The 22,282-nt window shown below is 39.8% G+C and overlaps 2 protein-coding genes across 2 annotated transcripts in view; one reads left to right on the top strand and one right to left on the bottom strand.

The window, feature by feature from the left end:
* The window catches only part of lrrn2 (leucine rich repeat neuronal 2), a 53,961-nt gene that overhangs the window by 25,505 nt on the left and 6,174 nt on the right, over nt 1-22,282 (top strand). The gene's annotated exons all lie outside the window — the stretch shown is intronic.
* Nucleotides 3,826-10,501, bottom strand: LOC306990495 (uncharacterized protein). Its single transcript, XM_079597389.1, has 2 exons — nt 4,428-10,501; nt 3,826-3,972 (listed from the first exon to the last, which is right to left on the bottom strand). The coding sequence occupies exon 1, from the start codon at nt 10,470-10,472 to the stop codon at nt 4,593-4,595; it is 5,880 nt and encodes a 1,959-aa protein (XP_079453515.1). The 5' UTR covers nt 10,473-10,501; the 3' UTR covers nt 3,826-3,972; nt 4,428-4,592.

Raw genomic sequence — 22,282 nt, forward strand, 5'->3', positions numbered from 1 at the left:
TGAAAACTTACAGGTGTCTACGATGTTATTTTTGAAAATGGAGAGGGGTGAAATGTCCGTTTATGAAAATAGCCGTCCACGTGTAAACGTAGCCTAAATATCAACATTTCACCTTTAAATAGAGAGAAACAACAACAACAACAACAACAACTACATGAATGAATCACATATTGCATACTAAGGCGGCACAAGCCCAACTTCCAAAAATCCAAAAAGAATTATAGCATTTTTAGCATAACGAATTTGATTAAGTATTTACTTAAAGGGTTAGTTAACCCAAAATTTAAAATTCTGTCAATAATTACTCACCCTCATGTCACTCCAAACCCCTGAAACCTTTTCATCTTCGGAACACAAATGAAGATCTTTTTGATGAGAGATTTCTGTTCCTCCGTTGACGTGCAAGAACCAATGATGTTCGTTCTCATGTTACGCAACTTCTGTTTACGTCCGCTGATCTCACAGATTTCAACAAAAATATCTTCATTTGTTTTCTGAAGATGAAGATATAAATATATATTAGTATATTTGGGTTATATGTTTTTTATACTGTATTTTTAATTTTATTTAGTTGAAAGTTTTAGTAATTTTTTATAATTATTGTTTTTTTTTTGTCTTCATAGTTGCTTGTGGCAACTAGCTGAAAACAAACTGTTTAATATGTTATTTCAAGTTTTTTTCAAGTTTTTTATGGATTTAGTTTTAGTTAACTATAATAATCCATCCTGGTGGATACAAAAATACATGATGTGCTATATACTACAATGCCAGAAAATAGCATTAACATACGAATATTAGCATGCATGTATCCATCTGAAATGGCATTTGATGTACTGTTACCATTCAGCATTTAGGACACACTAATCTGAATGTCACACACAATGCAGGATGGATATGCCATCTTAGACAGCTGAAATAACTCATAGCGAATTGAAAATAACTACTTAAATGAGCAGCATTCTTCTGTTATGGCCAATGATCATATAACATCTGCTTGACGACCGACAATATGGCATCTTGTCTCAAATGTGAGTCTTCAGTATCTTGTCTATCTTCCCCTTAGAGTAGCCCAGAGAGAATAGAACCTTTAAGCATGACCAAAGTAGGCTGATAGATGGCTTTGTTTCAATTATCTTAGGTGATGGGATAACACACACCCTTGGTCTCAGAGGAGGCATAGAAACAGAGACTGCCAGGAGGGCAGCAAAGCAAACACAGACAGGGACTGATGAAGAGATTTTCTCAGGGCACAAGGAAGATTTCGTTTCAGTTTCAGTTCACAGTGATTTCAGATTTATGTGAGAGAAAACCTCGACTCTGGCCCAAAAAAAACAAAGCAAACTATTTAATAATTGACCGCAACATAAGATGGGCTATAGACTGTCATTGTAATGCTATGAAAGCATGTTCAGCTGTGCTAAAGATAAATAAATGTAAATTTCCAATCTCACAATAGCCGTTTTTTGTGATGCTGTCGCAGTTCTCTGAGATTCTATCCCCTGTTGTAAATGAAAGCTGTCTCCTCTAAAGCTAATTAAAAGTTTATTAGTGGCAGCGCTTGTCTGCTGTGCGTCAATGCCTGGAGGTTTGAGAGGACCATATTGCATGCTGGGATTATTGCCACATCACTCCGTAGCCTACTCCAAAATGGGCACTGGAAAAGGAAAGGGCGTCATTTACTGGAGGGAAAGTACTGAGGGTAAGGAAGAGGTCAGCAGCCTCCAAGCACCAGTAACACGTCATCTAAACATGGGGTATTCTACAGGCCTACATATGCTGACATTAATCTACTTTTACTACTGATCCACAATAAATAAATAAATAAATGAAGGATAATATCACAAACAAACAGATAAACAGTTAATTTGAAAATATATTGCTGTCGTGTGCTGTATAGGGGAATACTGACCATCTTTAAACCAAACCAGATCCTAAAATTAACTACTATACTGTATATTAATAGCATAACATCCTAAATCTAATTAACAAATAATCATCATGGGACATGGCACATTAAAACACAAGTATATTGAAGAATACATAATACACTGCAAGAAAACAATAGCAATTAACTTTGCACAAGAGGATGCATGAAAATATGAATAAATCAAAGTGTGCTTTTCTTTCTTCTATTGTGAGACGCCCCTTGTAACACACTGGGCATAATGATGAAATTCAGAGTATTTAGTTTTAGATCAATGCACCACACTTAAATTCATTGCCTGTGGTGTATAGAGGCATTCAAATGCCTGGATTTATGCATTATTATGTAGGTGGAAGAAATGCATCTTGGAAAAAGCAAAACAGAAGCCATTATGAAGCATTCAAGACTCTTACAGCTCTTGAGAACATGGTTCAGTCGTGGACTGTGATCTCCAGAATGAGCCAAGCGTCTCATATGTCCTCGTCCAAAGTGGTCTTCTACAAGCCAGTTTTGCCTTGTCCCCACATTGTGTTTCCACACACTCTGCCAGGGATATCACACACACTGGGATGTCAGCACAGGCAGTCTATAAGCTGGCCAGAATAGACACACAAACAAAGGAAATGTGATATAAGCTCAGCGTTTGAAGTGTTCTGCAGTATTTCAAAGCGAAGGTTAAGTATAAAGGTTTATTGAGTGGTTTTCACTCATGGCTACACATACACAAGTGCAGATACACAAACTCTATCACACACATCCTGAAGGTTTTGAAAGATTGTGTAGGTCAGTAAATGGCTGACTGGGGTTCATGGCGCAGCAGCGGAGGAGTCTGGCTCTCGGTGGCCTGCAGGAGGTTTTAGTTAATCAAACTTAAACCCCTGCACCGAGACCATCTCAGCACTGGGCTGAGACTGAACTCCATTAGTGTATCCATCAGCACAATGGAAAAAACGGGTCATCAATCAGTGTCAGCCTCAATCGATGCAGTGGCTTCTGGAACCGCCATTTGATTTTATTACGAAAATGAAAATAAATACGGAAACAAAGAGCGCAAAGTGGGCTTGTGAAGTTGTGGATGAAAGCATGCAGAGGGGAGGATGTAAGCTTCGTTGCATAAATATAAGTTAAACTCGTAGGTGGTGATGAAGTTGAGACCTCACAGCATTGTATCCGTCAAGCTAAACGACTGCCAAAAAAAACCATGGAGGCGAAACAAAGAAGGGCGAAGCACTCTTAAAATGAGGCAATCTACAATGCTGCTATGCTTGTAAGGAAAAAATAAATACTTACCCGGCAACTTGCGAAAAACAATCGATCAGTCTCGTTCACTGCTGACCCTCATGAAAAAAAAAAAAAAAAAAAGCTCCAGCAGGTTAATATTATTCTGCATATTTGATGCATGTTTTGCCTCCAGTGCAGTGACATTCTGTAGCCTAGATTTACAGATTGAATAACATTAGATTGGAAGGCAGAAGCAGGGTGCGCTATATTGGAAGGGGGGGGGGGGGGGCACTGAGTTCTGGCTAGAACATCTAACACAATGCAGTAGCAGGAGATTTTAAAAAAACACAAACAAAAAGTGCTGAACTTAAATATTACAAACTGTCAGGTGTTTTTGTGTGTATGTGCTTGTTTGAAAGAGAAATGTGGGCACTGAAGCTTTGTGGTGGAATGGCCCAGCAAGCACAAAACACTTTTCAAGTATTTCATATGTTGCAGTGAGGTTGCACTGCAGTAGTGTTTTGAAAATGCTCTAGCAAACAAATAACAAATACAACTGCAAATTTGTGAAAAGTTACATTTGAGAAGTAAATATCACATTTTAAACAATTTGCCACAATTGTTAAGTAAATCATTTCAGATTTCTGAATTTAAAAGTGACTTTTAACTGTCACTGTTATATTTGGAATTGGAAATTTGAATGTTATTTCTTAAGGACTGTAGGATAAGCAACACTCGCCCTGGATGGGCCTATCAGAACCCAGGAACTCAGTCAACCACAGTTCTTTCCTTTGATGTCTTTACTGAAGCATATATTTGTGTGTGGTCTGTACAAAGATAAATAACAATTGCAATTAGTAAATAATACAGACTTCAGATCCAATTATTTAACAATCCAATATTACAATCTGTGTGGAATATTAATTGCAATAAGAGTGACACAATAGCTTCTTGATTAGCCATATTAGCATCTGAATAGACCATCTAACTATAATCTCTAACTGCTTTAACTAAATCAACTCACACTTATATTGGCAATTTACTACAGACATCTTTCTTGAACATGAAAAAACGATCTCTCTCAACATAAAATATGACAGCATTATAATAAAAGCAATTGCATAATTCGACGGCAGATTAATATGATCATGCATGTAACGATCGTTAGTTAAACACGATCAAACACTCAAATATAGTAACAACTCCAACAATCAACCATTATATGCAAGATTACAACACAAACTTTCTCCTAAGTGTATATTAATAAGAATAATTAACTCACTTTATAGGATGCACGCACACATATAACACTTCAACTCGGATCGGCTCGCATTTCTCCTCACAGAACACTTTGCGTCACCAATTAAAGGGGCAACAAGTCTTAAAGGGGCCACACACGCAAAGCCGTTTGTACAGCCGCCCCCAAATTGTGTGTTTAATTTGACATTTAAGATGATTGCGTGTGAGTTACCGATGCTGCAGTGGGTGTATTGGGCTCTTCCGTATCTTCAGGAATGGGGGGTAGAGCCACCAGTCGAGCCACAGGTCTAGTATAAACCTTCCCTTGAACTTGGACGTCCACTGATCTCACTTGCGAGTCTTGACTGGGGTGCACTTGAACAACTCTTCCAATAGGCCAATGTGCTCTGGACTGTTGGGGATCCACTATCATGACTATCGTGCCCGTAGTTATATTAGGGAAGGTGCGGTGCCATTTCTGTCTGGCCTGCAGGTTCGGAAGGTAATGGCGGATAAAGGAGGACCAGAAGTGGTCGGCTAGCACCTGGGAGTGTCTCCACCGGCGACGACTTAGGCTTTCTTCTTTAGGGTATATGACTGCAGGCAGGGAGTTATCTAGCCGCCCCATGAGAAGAAGGTTGGGCGTTACCGGATCAGGATCAGCCACATTGGAAGATACATACCCCAGGGGTTTTGAATTAAGGATGTTCTCCACTTCAACCAACACAGTCCTGAGTACTTCTTCTGATACTGTTTGGGCTCCAATAGTCGCAGATAGTGCCATTTTAATGGATCTTATCTCCCTCTCCCACACTCCCCCAAAGTGTGGTGCTGCTGGAGGATTAAAATGGAATGCAATCTTCTGTGGTGCAAGTCTTTGCTGAAGATCAGGTGACATACACTGGAATGCTTCCCGGAGTTCTCTTTCCCCACCTCGGAAATTTGTTCCTTGGTCTGACAGTAATTCTACAGGGGAGCCTCTACGTGCAATGAACCTTCGAAGTGACATCAGAAAGGAATCGGTGTCCAAACTGTACAGAAGATCTAGGTGTACAGCCCGAGTGGTAAGACACTTGTAGAGGATTCCCCACCTCTTTTCTACTCGTCGACCAATCTTCACAAGGAAGGGACCGAAACAATCCATCCCAGTTGAATGAAAGGCTGGCTTGTGGAGGCGCAAGCGTGCTAAAGGAAGGTCTGCCATTTTGGGAATGGTAGGTTTGGCTCTCAGACGTTGGCATTCTGTACAGGCATGCTGTAAGCTGCGGATGGCTGCTCTTCCTCTTAGAACCCAGAACTGTCTTCTTATCTCTGCAATCACCCGATCAGGGCCTGGATGGCAGAGTCTTTTATCATAATCTTGGAGGAGTAACTTCACAGCTGGATGTTTAGAATCTAGTACAATGGGATGTTTCAAGGCAGGATCCAAGGTTTCAGCACGTCTTAGCCTACCACCAACCTGGATTAGATTGGTAGCCATGTCATATTCTGGAGCTAGTGTGAGTAAGCGGCTATTATGTTGAAGAGCCTTGCCTGATTTCAGTCGTTGCAATTCCTCAGGAAAACTCTCATTTTGCACCTTCTGGAGTATGCATGTCTCTGCTGCTTGATACGTGTTTGCTGTAGGTTCTCCTGACTGTCTAGCCGCCCCATGTAGCTCCTGTGCAGTGGCCTTTACTAGTTCTGCCCATGTCCTGTACTTATTGCCAGTTGGTTCATCTACAGCTACTACTCCACAGAATGCAGATTTCTTAAGCTCAGACTTGTCAATCTCAGAGCGCTCTGTAGGGTTTGCGGGCCAGCTTTCAGGTGGAAGGAGCAGGAATGGGGGCCCCTGGCTCCATCTGTTGGGCTTAGCAAGTTCTTTCAGAGTCTTTCCTCTTGTGAGGTCGTCTGCGGGATTTTGACCAGAATTCACATATCGCCAGGCAGTGAAGTTGGTAAGCTCGTGGATTTCGGCCACTCTTGTACCGACGAAGACTTTAAAATGGCAGGACTCTGATTGAATCCAGGACAGCACAGTGGTGGAGTCTGTCCAAAGAACTGTGTGGCGAAGTGACAAAGTTAACTCTTTCTTTAACAGATTTGCCAACTGAGCACCAATTACAGCAGCACAGAGCTCCAAACGGGGCATTGACAGGACTCTTTTTGGTGCTACTCTAGACCGTGCCAGTACGAATGACAGATGGATATTACCAAGCTGATCTTCGGTGCGCAGATAAGTGACTGCTCCATATGAACTCTCTGAGGCATCACTGAATACATGAAGGTCTGTAACAGATCTGGTTTGATCTACTGAAACTGGTACATATGACCTTGGGAAACTGATCTTGTGAAGAAACTGCAGCTCACCTTCCCATTCGTTCCAGCTCTGGACTAGAGTTTGGGGAAGTTTGGTGTCATCCCAGCTGTGCTGCTTGCTCCACAGTTGTTGGACCAGTACTTTAGCCCTGGTGGTAAATGGCAGGATATAGCCCAGGGGGTCGTACTGACTTGCTAAAACTTTATAGATAATCCTCATGGTAGGAGCGCCATGATTTATGGACCGGTGACGGTACGTCAGGACATCCACAGGACAATTCCAGCTAAGACCCAATGTGGACTCCTGGACATCTGTCCTTTCATGGGCTAGCCAGAGTTCCAGACCTTCCGATCTTGCTTCACGTGGAAGATGGTGAATGACAGATGGCACATTGCTGGCCCATTGTCTCAACTCAAAGCCTCCTTCAGCTAACAGCTCCCTCAGCTTGTCAACCAACTGCTTAGCCTCCTCTGGTGATGACAAGCTCTGCAAGCAATTGTCAACGTAGAAGCATCGTTCGACTGAGAATCTCACGTCTTCACCAGGTTGACTATGTTCTTTCACATGCCGTTGTAAGGCAAAGGTAGCACAGCAGGGGCTGCAGGTTGTGCCAAATGGCAGAACTTGCCATTCAAAGACATCAGGTGGACCCTTCTCCTTTGAGTCACGCCAGACAAACCGAAGAAGTGGTCTATCTTCTGGAAGAAGGCGGACCTGATGAAACATGCCCCGGATGTCTGCACTGATGGCCACTGCATGCTCACGGAATCTGAGTAAGACCCCAAGAAGTGATGAGCCCAAGGTGGGCCCAGCGAGGAGTGAATCATTTAAACTGAGGCCACTGAACTGGAAGGAGCAATCAAACACCACACGATTCTTTTCATTGTGGCGCACCATATGGTGTGGAATGAACCAGGATTCACCGTCTCTTTCCATATCTTTTGGAAGGATCTTTCTGATAGCTCCGGACTGAACCAATTTCTGGATTTCTGAGGAATAAGCTTCAGCTTGTTTTGGGTCTCTTGCGAGTTTCCTCTCAGTACTTCGTAGGCGTGGCATGACCGCTTCCATAGTGGCATGAAGATAGGGCATGTCACACTTGCGTAACAAGGGTGTTGCATATCGACGTATTCCATCTACCTCTACACGAACGGTCTTGGTTTCCAGTAACTCAATGGCCATTTGATCCTGCTTGGATCTTGTGCACTCCTTTTCATTCTGAAATGGCAAAACATCCACTTGCCACAGCCTTTCAACATTCTTGAACAGTTCTGTGGTGCTGAGAGGAATGGATATGTGGAGACACTGGTTTGGCTTAAGTCTCTGCTCCAACAGGCTGGTAGGGCCCTGGAGTGTCCATCCTAATTTGGTTCTTATTGCAGCTGGACCCCCAGGTGGACCAAGTCTTACTGGCTCAATTGGTGAGATTATGTGAGTTTGATCTGCACCAACAAGGACAAGAGGTTTTGCCTTTTCAAAATGCTGAAGTGGTAGTCCAATCAAGTGTTTGTATTGCTTCTGCAGCTTGGGAATTGGGTAAGAGTGATCAACTAGATCAAGCTGTGGGGCAGTAAAGGCTCTGGATATGAGATATCGCTTCTTCGGATTGTAGTATGGAGAAATGGAGAATGAGACTGAAGCTCCATCAAGGGTTTGCACATCATGACGGATTGTTCTCAGAGCTAAGCTTTCTTGTGTACCTCTTAAGCCAAGCTTCTGTGCTGCCTCTGGCAGGAGCATCGTACGCTCAGAGCCATCATCAAGGATTGCGAATGTGTCCAGTGTGCAATTGCCATGGTGTAAGAGTACTCTGACAACTTTGAGTAAAACCTTATTACTGCTGACTGGTTTGTTCAGGTACAACGTTTGTGATGCTGAGCTGACTAGGCAAACCTCTGTTTTGGATGCCTTTATGACAGGCCTCTCATTTACCTCATGGAGGATTCGTAGATGCTTTCTCTGACAAAGCGGACATGGTTTCTTTAGACCACAGTGGATAGCCTGATGAGCAAGACCACAACGCCAGCATCTCCTATTGGCACGTATCCACTCTGAGAGCTGATCTTTGGTGAGGGTTGGAATTTTGGGGCATTGACTGAATGCATGCTCAGAGTTCTGACAGTAGGAACAATATACTGAAGGCCTACTCTTAGCCTTCTCGTCAACCTTTGCAGAAGAATATGTAGTGTTTGTTACCTCAGCACTGTTCCCAGATCCAGTCAGTACAGTGGCAGTGGTTCGGCGTGACCATGGAGCTACCCGAGACTCTCGTTTGGGCCGGCTATCTCCTCTTGCTGACTGATCATCATAGCTTTGGCACCAAGATTCATGTTTTAGCCACTCGGCCAGATCCATCAATGAGTATGTCACCCCAGGCCGGTGTAACATGTGGCGGCGAAAATCAGCTCGTCTTTCAGGTGGCAGCTTACTGAGGAGGCGTGCAACATGCGACCCACACTGCAGCTCAATGCTACCTGCCTGTCCTAATGTCTTTAGCAGACCAACTAGAGACTGCACTTGAAGGGAGAACTTCTCAAAGGCTGATGGGTCATTGCGGCTTATATCAGGAGCATCAAGAATAGTAGCAATCCTTTTTAATGCTATCTGGTGGGGCTGACCGAACCGTTCATTGAGGGCCATCATAGTGTCTCTATAAGGTGTAGGGGAGTGCAAGAAGGAGTCTGCTATTAGACAAGCATCGTCCAATTTCAGATGGTCGACCAGGACCTGATATTTGAACATTTCAGTACTATCAGATGGCAAAAGGTTGTCTAAGGCCATTTTTAATCGGGCAAACTCACTTGGATCTTTGTTGCGGAAATATGGGATGGTGGGGCATGGTCCTTTATAATGTTTCTCAGTCAGATCCGTAGATGCCATGGGAGGTGCCACATTATAGGATGCCATTCTGTGATGTTCAGTATTAGGACGTGTGGATGAGTCCCATGGGTGGTCATAAACGTACTGAGGACGTATCATTTGGGCAGGGTACTGACCATACTGCAGCTGCTCATCATACTGACTTGGATGGCAGAAATCCATAGTCTTCTCCACTGAAGTGAAAGTTGGTGTGGCCCTTGTACTGCTGTAAAGCCTTTGCTTGTCATGCTGATTAATAGTTACTGGCTCTTCATATGCGATGGGTGGAGGAGGCTCTGGCCAGTCTTCATCATTCACATGCTCTGCATGGTGGAATTTAACTGATGGATGATTAGACTGGATCTGAGGAGTGGATAAAGGCCTTTGCAGACTACAAGCTCTGTCTAAAAGCTGAATCAACTCATCTTTGGCTGTTTCGATTCGTTTGAGGTCAGCTTTAATGGCCTGCTGTGTTTCACGGAGTCTAGCATTCTCCTCTGAGATCCTTTGCAACTTTATAGAGCTAGCATCTGACCGATCGCTCTGGTATCCATCACCAAGGGGAAGGGACTCTGCATTGGATTCGAACTGTAGTTGTCGATCCGGACATTGTGGTGATGACTGGTGGAAAGAGTTGGAAATGCGTTGATGTAGAAGGTTTGGGAGGTCATGATGCTCATCCCTTACGGTCAGTCTCGAAAGGGAAGAAAAACCAGGTAAACTATGAGCTATTTGAGGTTTTGCTGCAGATACTCTAATGCGTGATGAAGTGTAATCGTCATCAGATGAATCCACTGTTTGTTCTCTCATACTAACTGGTGAAGCTGATTTATGAAGCCTTGGGAAATCCACCTCATAATCTTGTAAATAGACCGGACGGCGCTTTGGGCGAACTGAGGGGTTTACTGGTGCTGAACTGGCTGACATCTTGATCCAGGGAAGTGTATCCGGCTCGAAGGACCATTTGTTATATTTGGAATTGGAAATTTGAATGTTATTTCTTAATGACTGTAGGATAAGCAACACTCGCCCTGGATGGGCCTATCAGAACCCAGGAACTCAGTCAACCACAGTTCTTTCCTTTGATGTCTTTACTGAAGCATATATTTGTGTGTGGTCTGTACAAAGATAAATAACAATTGCAATTAGTAAATAATACAGACTTCAGATCCAATTATTTAACAATCCAATATTACAATCTGTGTGGAATATTAATTGCAATAAGAGTGACACAATAGCTTCTTGATTAGCCATATTAGCATCTGAATAGACCATCTAACTATAATCTCTAACTGCTTTAACTAAATCAACTCACACTTATATTGGCAATTTACTACAGACATCTTTCTTGAACATGAAAAAACGATCTCTCTCAACATAAAATATGACAGCATTATAATAAAAGCAATTGCATAATTCGACGGCAGATTAATATGATCATGCATGTAACGATCGTTAGTTAAACACGATCAAACACTCAAATATAGTAACAACTCCAACAATCAACCATTATATGCAAGATTACAACACAAACTTTCTCCTAAGTGTATATTAATAAGAATAATTAACTCACTTTATAGGATGCACGCACACATATAACACTTCAACTCGGATCGGCTCGCATTTCTCCTCACAGAACACTTTGCGTCACCAATTAAAGGGGCAACAAGTCTTAAAGGGGCCACACACGCAAAGCCGTTTGTACAGTCACAAAACAATTATAAAATTAAATGTATTTTTCTTCATGACAAAATAATAACGTACTACTGTATAAAACCCAAATAAGTAATGTCATAACATTAAGTTTTAGTTTTAAGGTGGAGAATTTTTTTGATTAAAATATTTTTTTTTAAGGTGTTAAAATGTATTTATTTTATTTAGCAAATTACATTTTAAATATATTCAATTGTAATAATATTTCACAATAAACAACTGTATTTTTGCCTTGGTGAGCATAAGAGACAAAAACAAAAATCCAACCCTTTGATGACTGAATAACTACAATTCACCTTTATTCCAAAGATGGTAAAGTCTAATAAACAGCTGACAGCGAATTGTAGTTCTGAGACTATGTTTGAGATTCTGAATGTAGCTACTGGGAAATGAGCTCTGACAAGTTTTATGATGATAAAACATCTTCTCAAACTGATTCCTTCCAAGCTCCAGAAGTTAACAAAATATGCTTTATTTTATTCTTCTGTGATTGTTACTCTAATATCAGGAGAGTTTTGTATTATTGCCACCCATCCGCGTTAGACATAGATCCGGGTCGCTAAAGACCCGGATATGTAATAATGATTGGCGAAACATTCATGCTGTGTTTAAACTCTCAGCAGGGTCATGTTACTACGGCAGACGGCAGTGTGCACATTTCTTGGATGTACGCACAGCTCATTTAAAGCACCAAAGGAGAGCATTTCCGTTTGGTCTTTCTGGGTGTGACAGCAGCAGTGGGGAAGGGATTGTGTAAAGAGCTAGAGAGACTACCAGCGTGAAGTAAAGATAATCCTCACCTGTTCTGACCGCGCTGAAGCTGATAGGGATACACTGATGTGCGGCAGAGCCCTGCTAGCTGTGGTCTTCAACAGTAGGTCCCACGCTGACTACAGGAGATGATGGATGACTCTTTCTGTGCAGCAAACGATAACATACGCATGTACTGTACACAGACTAGGACATAAATACTGATAAAGTAACTGCAACAAACAATGTAAACACACAGGAAATACACGAACAACACAGACTATATTCTTGTTAAACTGGACGCACAAAGTTACAGAAAATTAAAGGTAGCCTTCACCTAAAAGATTTCTGCCATCGTTTTTCCACCCTCATGTCGCTCTCTATGACTTTCTTCTTCTTCTGTGTAACTAAAATAGTGAAATTAAGAATAATATATTGATCCTGAAGAACATCCAAACTTTATTGGTTCATCACTTGTTAAATTCCTCTAATGGCGCCATTTTTGAGAGCTGCAGTAGAAGGGAGGATTTCAGTAAATAACTAATACAAAGTTATCATACAGCTTTAGAAGACTTGGAATATATACGACTGTTCAAATGTTTGGGTAACATTTTATTTTGATGTGACATAGTTACAAGTTAGCCGATTACATGCACTTACTATAGTAATAACAGTAAATTATGCATAATTACAAAGAACTAACCCTAACTCTATTGTAAGTATATTACTCAGTACTTATTTGAGTACGTATAATGTAACTGCGTCACCTTAAAATAAAGTGTAACCAAAGTTTGGGGTCTCTAAGATTGTTTTGTCTTTGAAAGAAGTCTCTTATGCTCACCAAGGTTGTGTTTATTTGATAAAGAATGTAAGTCAGTCAGGTTTAGGACGACAGGGTTAGTAAATGATGAAAGATTCTAATTTTAAAGTGAACTATACCTTTAAGCAATTATCTTCCTAGATCGATGTTTTCCTCTGCTTTGCCCTAGTTTTCAGAAGTAAAAAAGGGAAGATTGCAGGCAAGCATGTCTCGGCTGATAGTCTGATTGAGCTTCCTCTAAGCTAAGCAATGGCAGGAAGAGGATGAAAGATGTGGCGACTGGGGCAGACAGAAGCAGAGATAGCAATGAAAGCCTCCCAGGAGTGGACACTGACATTGATGCTTAAAGCCAAGTGCTAATGAAGATGAATGTAAGGACCACAGGCAAGCCTCTGTCAATATTATTGAGGGCGGTATGACAGAAGGTCACTCTGAGCATGAGTCATCCTCCCACCAGCAGGGGACCCGCATGGAAGACTCAACCAGCAGAGCTAGTTTCAGAGGACGCTTGAGGAAACACTCTTTCATGATCTGCAAACAGCACAGGCTGATCCCTTGCTCTTGTTCTCTTGTCACTTTCGGTGAAGTTCGGCAATGACTGTCTAATTGAGCTGCGCATTGAACGTACCAGTTTGCGCGTTTAATTTGCCCCTTCTTTCAGCTTGAGATGGATTTATCCCTTCAACACCATTGTGCCGTTATTCTGGTGAGAACAAAAAGAGAGAAGTGAATAATAGAGAGACTTTGAGTTTAAACAGTGATGCAAACAAATGATAAGTTATATCAGATAAGAGATAGTCCAGTGATATTATTCTGGCATTTTACAAGAACATTTACTACTATTTACTGTAAAAGTTTGGGGTCGGTAAGATTTTTTTTTAAAGAAATTCATACTTTTATTCAGAAAGGATGCATTAAATTGATCAAAAGTGATAGTTACATTGTAATAATACTTCACAATATTACTGTTTTTACTGTATTGTTGATCAAATAAATGATACTTAGTGAACAATGTTTTTTTGAAAAAAATGTTTAACATTAAAAACATTTTTTTTAACAATAGTGTAAATTTTTATATAACTCAAAATTGCTAGTACTGTACATATCAGTGGATGTCTACCAGAAATTAGTTTCTTTCAATTTTATGCACTGACTAAGCATAATGTTTAATGTAATGCAATGAAGGTTTTTCGAGTGAGTACACCCACTAAATAGAGATGGAACACAGCTCTGGTTTGCTCCAGTTCAATTTAACCCCTGATTTATCCTTGATATTTAAGTTTCACTTTCTTTGGCCTATCCATCTGTCTCTCATCAACACCACAGCTCTTAACAGACATCCCAGACAGACCGAACGAAAAGAAAACTGAGATGTCAGAGACATGAACACATTTATAGAATTACACAGTGCATCAAGCGGCCACTGTTCACATTTAGTAAGGGAGAAAATACTGTAATCGGCACACACACCCCCACCCCCCATCCAGAAAAAAAAGGAACAACGAAAAAAAATACAAAAAGGTGCAAAAATGCTGATCAAGAAAACGCATAGAGTATTCAGTAATCACTGCAGGGCTTTCCTGAAATATAAAAGAAGAAATACGAGAGATGTTTAAAGAGCTGATGTTTACTCCACGTGTGAAAGACTTTCCCATTAATGAAAAACCTCAGGCCAGAGTTCTTTTTTAACGGAAACAAATACTTAGCATTGTATCTTTGAACTAGAAAGAAGAAAAGAGTTAAAAGAGTTCAACCAGAAAATGAAAGAAAAATGTTCAGTAACACTTTATTTTAAGGTGACGTAGTTACACATACTTACTATAGTAATAACAGTAAATGATGCATAATTTCAAGTAACTAACCGTAACTCTATATTAAGTACATGTAGTTAATTAATATCACTGAGGACTTATTTGAGTAAGTACAATGTAACTGTCACCTTAAAATAAAGTGTAACAAAATGTTCAGTTTTACTAAAAAATATTTACTTTACAACTGACATCACTCTAGTTAGGATAACATGTACACCGTAATCATTTTGTTCTAAAAGAGTTTAAAGAAATCAAGTTTTTAATGTTGTTTGTATGTCTATGTGGTGTTTTTAATATGCTTTAAGACAAACCATAAGTTATCACCATTGCTGAGTATTTTATCTCAAAAACGCAGTTTGAAATCGCTGGTGTTTCTGACATCACAAACTACCTTGTAACCAATCACATCACGTGTGTGATCGTCAACGAGTGGATCTCTGAGCTGGTGTGAGTGCGTGGAGGCGGGGCTAATTTATACTTTCATAGAACCACGTATATTAGTAAATGAGGCAAGGGTGTAGTAGAGTTACATTCAAGCAATTTTAAACCATGAAGACATTCTTTTTTCAAGGAATTTTTTAAAATATGTCATTTTGGTGATCAAACATGAGTTTTAAGGGATAAAATGATTAACTATAGGGGGGGGGGGGTGGATGAGGGGTGTCAAAACACATTTCTTTACTTTCTACAAAAGTCAAAGTGGCTGTTGTTTGAGAGAAAAAGCGTTTGATAAGCCTTGCTGTCATTCTGCATCTCCATCCTGGAAGCCTGCCTCTTTCATGCTTGGACACTAGTGGTACCTCTGATGAAAAATGCCAGTTTAGGTTGTCAGTCCTCTGTCATCACACATTGGGAGCTATGGAGTACAGCATAAAATGAGGCCTTTACAAAACACCTACATTTTCCAGTGAGATAAATTGATCAAAAGTGTCAGTAAAGACAATTTTTATTTGACAAAATATTTCTATTTCAATTAAATGCTGTTCTTCTCTACTTTCTATTCGTCAAGGAATCCAGAAAAAATAATTCAAACAAAAGCATTATTATTTTCAGCATTAATAATGTGAAGTAGTGTTTTTTTTTTTTTTTTTTTTTAAGAACCAAATCAGCATAGAATGATGTATGAAGGATCATGTGACACTGAAGACTGGAGTAATGATGCTGAAAATTCAACTTTGCCATCACAGGAATAAATGACATTTAAAATATATTCAATATATAGTTAGTTCTGGTTCTCAAATCTGATAGACCGAGCACCAGCTCCAACTCCAGCACCAGCCCGGTGAAAAATCCAGCAATGCGCTATTCGACTAATATCACACATTAACTGTTTCACAATTTGTATTACTCCGCTTGTTTCTGCTGGATATACCGGCAGCATTTCTCACAGCGAACGTCAATGCCAGAAGAGCAAACCCACTATCATTTTACAAATAATAATACTATTATTGTGTCATGGAATGCAGTTTAAACAATTGTTTAGGTAAGAATGTAGTTGTGTAGACCTCAAATATGTGATTTATATATAAATAAACGTATTTAGCCATTTTCGGAGTTGCGAGCGCAGCTTCATCTCGACCAGTCCTTCAGGAATTAGCTGGTGGCTCTTATGTTGATAAAGGTATAACTAACTAATTTTTGGTATATCAAACTTTTGCCTTATTAATCTGTTATTTGTTCCAGGGCAAATCGATTTGACCAAGGACAAAGTTAAGTTTAATAAATGTATAGTTTTATTTAACATAAATCCTATACTAACTAGAACACTGTTTTCTTGTGTTTATTTCCTATTGTACAAACGTCTTATACTTTTATTATGGCTATAGTATTCATTTAAATATCATTGTTCAGTAAATAATATTTTATTTATAAAAAAATAAAATGCCATATTTGGTATTAAAGGTGCATAGCGCAAGATTCTGAGTTTTTGCAGAACTATGCCACCTCTGGCGGCAAGCGAAACTGCAGCCAGAGATGTGCACGCTCATGGACCACACGCACACGCACGCTTGCACGAGCACGAGCTGTTCATAACCAAAGAAGCATCAGCCGCAAATCTTTTGTTTACAATCATAATGTCTTCAGAGGTAATAAAGTTATAAATCTGCAAGTCATTTTAAATATGAAAGGAAAGGCAATTGAGTAAATTACACACTTATGTGTGAGGGGAAAACGGGGGTAGTAGAAAACTTAGTTTTTTATTTCCATCTATCTCCATGTTGAACTGTGTTATGTGTTTACTGTATCCACTTATGATTGTATTATTATGGAAACATGTTCATGAACAATATAACGTTAAGTTGTTACTTTGTAAAAGCTCAAAGCTACACAGTCGGTCAAAAAAGTACACTCAATTGTCTCAAGGTAATAAACAATTAAATGGCACTACCATAAAAGCCAAACAGGCTAATCCGCCGAAGATTTGCGGGGGTTTAGCCTGTTTTAATGAACTACAAGCAGGTCTCTTACAATCCATCTTCTACGGAGAATGTCGGCGAATACACAAACCTGCCAGACATAGCTATGTGAGCGTGCCGTGAACGCGCATGACGTCACGCCCAGTCTAAAATTCCGGCCCGAATCCCTATTATTTATTTTACTTTACAGGATTATAGAGACAACCTCAGTGATCAGAGAAGGGCTCATTCAGCCCATCAGGCAATTGTTTAAGCATGTATGGGTTAGAAAACGGGTATTTTTAACATGAAAAGTTGCTTAATGCACCTTTAAGAAAGGGGTTAGTGATTGTGATTTCAACTTTAGTGAACATCACATTATTTATTAAAATTACTTATTAGTTCCACACAAAAGATACTTTTTAAAGATTCTGTTGTTGTTTCTTATTTATTTACAGTACACACTTGTGCCGTCAAACTGGTTTAAAATCAGTATCACACTCACAGTCGTGATATATACTCGTATATCACGGTTCTATATCAGCACGGCTGTGATTACATCCTAATGGTGTGATATTTATTGCTCATATATATATATATACACAATATTACAATGAAAACATTTAAGAATACTATTCAAAACTTTTGTGTATAGTGTTGATATTGCACAGTTATTACTAGCAGGTATGTTTAATTAAATGATAAATCAAAAATAAATGCATCTTCACTTAAATGTAACAATTCTTTGAAATCTGCAATTTTATAATGGGGACTTAATCATTTACCAAGTCACAAATGTGGCCTGATGGACAAAATTCACACCCTTTGCCTTATTGCATAGCCTGTTTACTCAGAAATATGTCCGATTATGAAAGTAAAATGGCCCTTTTAAATGCGGCAAACTGACAAAATGACTGTAATATTACGCAAGTTGGAGAAATGTGGAAAAAAAACAAGACATCTATATAAAAATGCTCAAAAAGATCTGCAATAAAACTAAACTTAAAATAATTGATTTAAACAAAACAAAAAAACAAGTATTTATTTATATTTTTAGTGGGCTGTGTGAAGGAGCAGACCTGTTATGCAGAGCTCCTTCAACTTTCACACTGACCTTGTGGAAAACGGAGGCAGATCTCCATGGCAACTCTGCAGCGAGCACTGCAATAGCTCCTTCCAAGAAATAAATGACGGTGGCTCTGCAGAGGGTTACAACAGAAAGAGAAAGAGAGAGATTTCACAACTTTTTTTATTAGTAAAGCACATAAGACACATTTAAACACACACACACAAAAACAAACAGCTGGTCTAGATTACACATTCATGTAGGGTGAACCGCTTCTTGTCCCGCTCTGAAAAGAAGCTGTTATCAACTCGCTGCCGCAGCACTCATCTAATTATTACAAAGGTCAATATTCCTCAGGAAGGTGAATGAGAATATACGACACTCTCCTGAGATGCAGGTGGGGGGGATGCTGCGGTAAGGTTGGAATAATTCTTGTTCATATCCTAGTTTGCATCTATCCAGCATATAAAACTGCTTTATAAAGAGCAATGTGATGGACATATGGGCAATAGCGATCATATATAGGTATAGTCAATATGCAGAGCTGTCAGTTAGTTTTAATTGATGACCAGTATGCCTATCATATAATATCTATTCGTAGTATATATTTAACCTGTCGCTTTAGTATGAAATCTTTTATATGGAGGATCATTTTTTGAAACTTTCAATAAAACATGAAGAAGAAAGGCGAATGTTACTGATCACTGTCATTGCTTTTACATTTACATCACCGTGGTTTGAAGATGTACAGACAAACAAGCAAATCTGTGATACGTGAGCAGCTATTCTGCACAGCTTTTAAGGAACATTTGTTATTCACTCTCTAAATGACTCCACGTGCATTATAATTACACAAAGACACTTGTGAAAGTGGCTTAGGGGTCGTTCACACAGGACAGGCTCTTGCATTCAAAAACAAAATGCGCCATGGTCAAAGACGCCCATGTACATAAAAGCCATTATAAACAGCCTTCTTGTTTCTCTTCAAATGCTGGTGGGCTCCGGGGCCTCATCCCAAATCATGTGTCTAATCAGAGAGTTTTTAGGGGGGGGGGGGGGGGGGGGGGGGGGGGTTTAGGTTTCAAAGTTCCTTTGAAGTCATGATAATACAAGAGTGCTCACCCTTCCGTCCCCTGGAGGAATTGCCCAAAGCTTTGGTAAGACAGACTCACGCTGATGAAGGCAAAGATAACAAGATGAAAATCCCCAATCAGATTCCATCTGTGGCGATGGTGGATTAGCCTGGCTTTGAGTCACCACAACACCAAGTCGATGTTTACGAAGCAGCGGTTGACGCTGGACAGCCTTGGGTAAATCCAATGCTGACACGCTCAAGGGCCCTTCTCCCTGCTTCTCCCAGCCTCTTCTGAGAATAAAGAGGAATATTCAATTAACTTGTGCATTTGCAGCTTTAGGTGCTGTTCCCCTTGTTATTATTCAAACGCTTTCTTCTTTTTCTCAAGGGTTAGTGAAACCAGGTGTGGATCTCACTTTTTGGCTTAAACTAAGCTTGCGCATGCATAAGTTATGTGTGTGTGCATGCACATGCCTCGGAAACAAACATCTCTTGCAAAGACTGGAACAAATAAGGATGACTTGCAACCAAATAAACAAGCAGTTGCTGGGAAAGGAGTAGCTTTGGATAACATGGGAAATCTGGTCACTATTGCACAGGACATTAGCATAGACGAGTCCCCGCCACAGTTTGCCATAGTACATTATGAATTTACGATTGTGTCATCTAATACAGAACAAGCATCTCCAATTGTTGAGCAGGAGGTTTCATTTTGCCAATGCGTTATAATGAGTGGCAATATGGAGCTGGAATTTATTTTTTAATGCTGTGTGGTTGTTATTGTTGTTATTAACAAGAAAAGTAACGGGGGCAATATGTTCTCTCAAGCACACAGCTGTCAGGCTCCAATCTATTGCTTTTCCATTGTTCCATCTACAAAAAAGCACACAAATGTGTACAGAAGTCATTTCAACTTTTTATTAGATTAAGATTAAAACCATTTATTCACTGCTAGATGTAAGAAATTCTCTCACACACACACACACACACACACACACACACACACACACACACACACACACACACACACACACACACACACACACACACACACACACACACACACACACACACACACACACACACACACACACACACACACACGAGCTAAGACTTTCCGTGATATATGACTCCAGGAAAAGTCAGGGCCACTGGAAGCAAAAGGGGCCAAACTAAAGTTTTGAGAAGCAGAGAGACACAGTGTGTGTGGCAGTAGAGTCAGCTTGTGCTGTCAGAGCTTGATATTAAGTTGGCGGAAAATAGGCTGGCAAGGTCAGTGCAGGAGGAGACAGACAGTTAAGATCTTTCAATTCCAATGTCACACACACAAAAACACACACATAAAAACTACCATCTTTAAGATATCTACGTTTTCAGACATTTAAGCCACACTTATGCATGCATGTATAAATGTCATTGTATTGGTAGTGCCATGTTTTATTGTTGACAGGAATAAAAATGAGGCTGTGAGGGATAGAAGTGCAGTGCATTCAATGGAGTGTACGGTTGTTTAAAAACAATCCAATTGTTCAGCGGATTAAACGTCTTTCTGGAAAAAAAACTTTCAGTAGACAAAAACTCCATAAAAGTTGTGGGTTGTGAAAATGATTTGATCTACGACCTTTATACAGTGAATGCCGTTGTAAAGACTAAGACTATCCCTCATAACCAAATTTTTCATCAGTGTTAACTTGTGAAATAAATATGGTGCTTAAACTGACTAAAGTCTAAAGTAATTGGAATAATAAGATGGCCAAGAAAGTTAGTTTTGAGAAAAGCATTTTTTGTGTGCAGATGTCACTTGGTTTCATATTTTGTATCTAATGTAATTGCATTTAAGATTATAGTAAATAATGTCTAAGAGTGACATGTCCATAGGTGTTCGAATATATCTTGGCGTCAGGATTGGAGTTCGTGGTAAGACAAATTCTAAAGTAGTCTTTTTGAGTCTTCTCAAATGAATTAAGACTGTCAGGTCCATTCAGTATCCCTGAACATCATACACTCTTTGCAGCGTGTTCTGTATACATGTGAAAGAGAGGACCATTCACATCCCATAACAATTTATGGATTCTACATTGATTCAGATATTCCCTTTCATTTCTTAACCTGAAGCATGCTTCATAAATGATGAATACTGCCAGTCAATTCAGACCCTTGATGAAACATTAATCAGCATTCACATTTTTTTTTTTCAAAGAAAATGGCTCGAAGAAGAAAACCATGATAATACACGAGGATAAGATCTTTTTTTTTTTTTTTTTTTTTTGTGATGGTATGGATTATGGACTGGAATTCTAATACGATAAAAGCATGCAAAAGCAAAGGAGTCAAATAAATAAAGCAGGCGTGAAGTTATTACTTTTGGCACAGAAAAAACAAACAAATACTGTTCGACCCAAAACAGCCGTTAATGCAATGTACAAACTCACCTTTGAGGACCGGGCAATCGTTTCCAGGTGTGTGCAACCACAAAGAATTATTCATAGAGTCTGGCAAATCTGCATTACTACTACGAGTGCAAACAGACCTTTTTTTCTTTTTCACTCACCGTTAAGCTCTGAAATGAGTTGTTGAAGGAGAGGAAAGGAGGAGCTTTGGCACAGAGATCCAGGCATCAGCATGCAGCCAGAGGTGGCTCGTAAACTCGCCTATCAGCAATCATGCCATGAATGAACATCAGGGCCGTAAGGAAACTGGCGGCAGCAAATTCGGTTAATCCCTGCAATCTGCAAAGCAAATCAAGAACATAAATTGAGATTAAACTGAAACAAAGCACGGTTTTATTTTGGTTTTAAAGTAATCTGACAGAAAAGAAAGCTTTTGCAGGGATGCATTTGTCAGGGTAGTGACAGGATTGTATGTTTCATTGGTCAAATCACAAGCTGGTGTCAAAATGTCTTTAATGTCTTGCCATTATATTCCCAGGAGAGATAATAGTAGCTTGCACAATCCATTGTTAAGGTCAACAAAAGACGATTATTACGAACAGGAAGCTTTCAGAGCCACATTGAAACATGTCAGATCTATTCTCATTTGTGCAGGCTGCATCAAACATAACAGAATCTGACTTGAAAACCTTGAGGAGCGGAGAATGTGTCAGTAG

Source organism: Phoxinus phoxinus, assembly GCF_949152265.1.
Source record: "Phoxinus phoxinus genome assembly, chromosome: 22".
Classification (NCBI taxonomy): Eukaryota; Metazoa; Chordata; class Actinopteri; order Cypriniformes; family Leuciscidae; genus Phoxinus; species Phoxinus phoxinus.